Source organism: Lathyrus oleraceus, chromosome 7 (genome assembly GCF_024323335.1).
Source record: "Lathyrus oleraceus cultivar Zhongwan6 chromosome 7, CAAS_Psat_ZW6_1.0, whole genome shotgun sequence".
Classification (NCBI taxonomy): Eukaryota; Viridiplantae; Streptophyta; class Magnoliopsida; order Fabales; family Fabaceae; genus Lathyrus; species Lathyrus oleraceus.
The window spans coordinates 230,474,627-230,477,906 of record NC_066585.1 but is presented as its reverse complement, the minus strand read 5'-3'; the positions used below and the strand labels follow the sequence as shown (position 1 = coordinate 230,477,906).

At 31.8% G+C, this 3,280-nt stretch overlaps 1 protein-coding gene across 1 annotated transcript; it reads left to right on the top strand.

Annotated features, from left to right (window-relative positions):
* The first annotated feature begins 383 nt into the window (after positions 1-383).
* Positions 384-3,000, top strand: LOC127106501 (O-fucosyltransferase 23). Its single transcript, XM_051043788.1, has 2 exons — positions 384-2,143; positions 2,859-3,000. The coding sequence occupies exon 1, from the start codon at positions 862-864 to the stop codon at positions 2,110-2,112; it is 1,251 nt and encodes a 416-aa protein (XP_050899745.1). The 5' UTR covers positions 384-861; the 3' UTR covers positions 2,113-2,143; positions 2,859-3,000.
* Positions 3,001-3,280: the final 280 nt, after the last annotated feature.

Genomic DNA, 3,280 nt, shown 5'->3' with positions numbered 1-3,280 from the left:
ATGGATTTAGAAACCTTCACCCGTTGAATCAAATTTGTAATCTATGTTATCATACGATTTACTTTTTAGGTTCATTGAATAATCAATATTTAAACCAAATACATTGATTATTTAATTAATCTAAAAAAGTAAATTACCTCTTATAAATAGAATCAAATAGAGGATATATTAGTTTAAAATATTATTTTATTTTATATTTATTTTAATGAGAAATATTAATAACTAATAAGAATAATTTAATAAAAAAATCTCCTTATATTTATTATATTTCTTTTTTTGTATACTTACTATATTTTCATTTTTCATTTTGGTATAATATTTATTGTATTTTTAATATAAAAACCCTAAAAGGAATTTGTTTTTAAGAATGAGTTGTACTTTACTAGGAGAATGTTCTGATTGGTAATTGGGTCACCAAATCTCTGTACTCTGTACTCTCAGTCTGATCTAAACAGAACAAACCCTTCTCACTTCTGACACATTTCTTCCTTCAATTCCCTTTTGTCTTCTTCCTCTTCCATCTTTATTTTCCCTTTCTCTCACTTTTTTTCTTTTTTTTTTATTCTCCTCTATCTCAATTTTTCTCTTTTTGTCTACACACAACACTTTTTTGCCTTTACAGCAGAAAAAGCCACCTACATCTCATCAAATACGTTCACCTAACGAGATTTCCTTCATTTTCTGCGTCTTGGGTTTCAAGCTACGTCTCTCTTTTACAATCAAAATTGTATCTTTTTTGTCATCTCTCTGTAAGTAATTTATCCTAACTTTTGTTTTTGTTCATGGATCGTTTCTGTTGATGGTTGAATATTCCACCTACTCAGATTGTTGGATTTTGATTAACTTTATACCCCTTTGTATATGGAGTTTCTGTTTAATTGCAAGCTTATGAAGTTAATGGGTGGTGGCAATCTAAATTCCCTAGTTTGCAAGATTGTGTTTTTGTTTATTGCTGTTTTGATCCTAAGGTCTCTATTGTTTCCTTCCAACAACCTTGTTGTCTATATGTCCAATAAGAATGTTGGTTTTGTTGTTGAACAACAAAAGTTTTTGGAGGTTCCACAGATTGTGTGGGGATTAAACAACCAAAAGATTGCATTTGCAAGGGCTTGTCTCACAGCTAGAATGTTGAACAGAACTCTATTGATGCCTAGTCTTAGTGCTTCCTTGTTCTACAAGGAAGTTGATCTTTTGAAACCGATTTCATTCGACAAGGTGTTTCAATTTGACAAGTTTAATGAACTATGCAGCGGTTTTGTCCAATTGGGCCGTTACTCGGATCTCACGAACGCAACGGAAGTGATCGAAATCCAGAAAGGAGGTGGTAGGAAGTGGACTGTAGAGAGGGATTTGGATCACTTGAGAGAGCTTAAAAATGGTTCATTCGATGAGTATGAGGTGGTTAAGATTGTTGGGAAAAACCCTTTTTTGTGGCATGATCATTGGCCTGTTAAGGATTACGCTAACGTTTTCGAGTGCTTAGTTTTGGTTGATGAGATTTCTCAAGAAGCTGATAGAGTTGTGTCTATGATCAGAGAAGTTGGAAAGAATAATCGATATGTCGCGGTTCACATGAGGGTTGAAATTGATTGGATGATTCATTGCAAGAAATTGGAGCAAAGATTAAACACGAATCAAATATGTAGTAGCAAGAATGAGATAATCGAACGAGTCGGGAACATCGAAGGTCTTAATAAGAGTCCTCCAATTGTTCTTTATCTTGCAGTGGCCGATAAACTTCTTCAAAATTCTTCAATACTTGAAGGTTGGAAAGATGGTTTTTTACCTTATGAGAAGAAGAAACTCGGTGTTGATAAAATTTATGGGAAATATTCTTATTTAGTTCAGTCTGCAATTGATTATGAAATGTGTTTGAGAGCTGATGTGTTTGTAGGGAACAGTTTTTCTACCTTTTCAAGCCTTATTGTTCTTGAAAGAACACAAAAGATGATCAAATTGGGTGTGAGTTCCATGTGTGGAAGTGATGTAAAATGGCCTTCTTTTGCCTATAATATACAAGGAGAGTTGAATGGTCCTATGAGATGGGTTACAAATATGTCTGATTCAAGTCTTCAAGCTATCAGCTATGGCACTAATCACATTTCTTGTTAACATTATTTAGCACCGATATTTCACATCGAAGGTATACTCATACTCAGTGTCTAGTGTCTGACATATTGTTACGATATCTACAGATACACATGTAACTACATTCAAATATTATGTTATTTTTTGAATTATTAATGGTGTCGATATATCTGATATATGATTGACAGATATAAAAAATATATATGTGTTAAAATTTAGAAGATGTTGTTTCTTTTTCATATTCTTCATGTGATTGTTGGTGGGATTATTATGGTTCTAATGTAAAGATACTTACCCTATAAAGGCAAAGGAAGAATATTCCTTGTTGAGTTATGTGTGTTTGCACTTTACTTGTGGTTTCCTTCTCTTTGTTATTTTCTTGATGAGGATAAGATATGGTGTAGAGATAAGAGAGTTAAGAGAGACACAACAAAAACACTTGTCTTTGTCTTTAACATGTGTTTTGGGTTACTTTGTCCCACCACCAAGGTGAAGAGTGACATATGTGTTTGTTAAAAATGGGGCTTTATGGAAATTTTGGGAACCACAAAGGGAAGCTTACCATTATTGTGAGGTCAGGGACTACACTGCTGTTGTGTGTAGGTCCAGAGTAATGGTAATATTGTTGGAGTCGAGGTTGAAATTTATTAGTAACATAGTACATATATTCCTTTATTAAATAAAGTAGTCACATGTTCAATTTTAATATTAATGCTTGTATACAAAATATTATTGAGGAAAATGTTTATGAGATTTTTGTGTGCCTGCAGCATATCTTGATCTGGAAATCCAGTTTGATCATCCACTATGTCTATGATGAATATAAAATTATAACTAAGGCTTTGATAAATGTAGTGAATGTCTTAAAATTTGAGTTTTTGAGCATTTGTAAAAATATTTTTGACTTTCTTGTGTAGAATGATTCTAAATAGTTTTTCGGGCATGATTTAAATCATGTTGTTTTTCGTTTGTTTATTTTAAATAGTTTTGCGTGATCATTTAGTATCATCTATTTGTTGAATTTCTTATCAAGATGGATTTTGTGAGAAATGAGCATGACATTTTTTATTTATTTAAAGGTGACTTAATTTATAAGTATTAACAACTTATTTATATTAATATAGTATATGATAAAATACTGAAAGAAAATTCACTGCCAAGTGTTGAACATAAAAGATTTGTGTTTGCATAA

What these genes read in the sequence shown, in the direction of transcription:
- LOC127106501 (XM_051043788.1), top strand. Translation starts at nt 862, where the DNA reads ATGGAGTTTCTGTTTAATTGCAAGCTTATGAAGTTAATGGGTGGTGGC.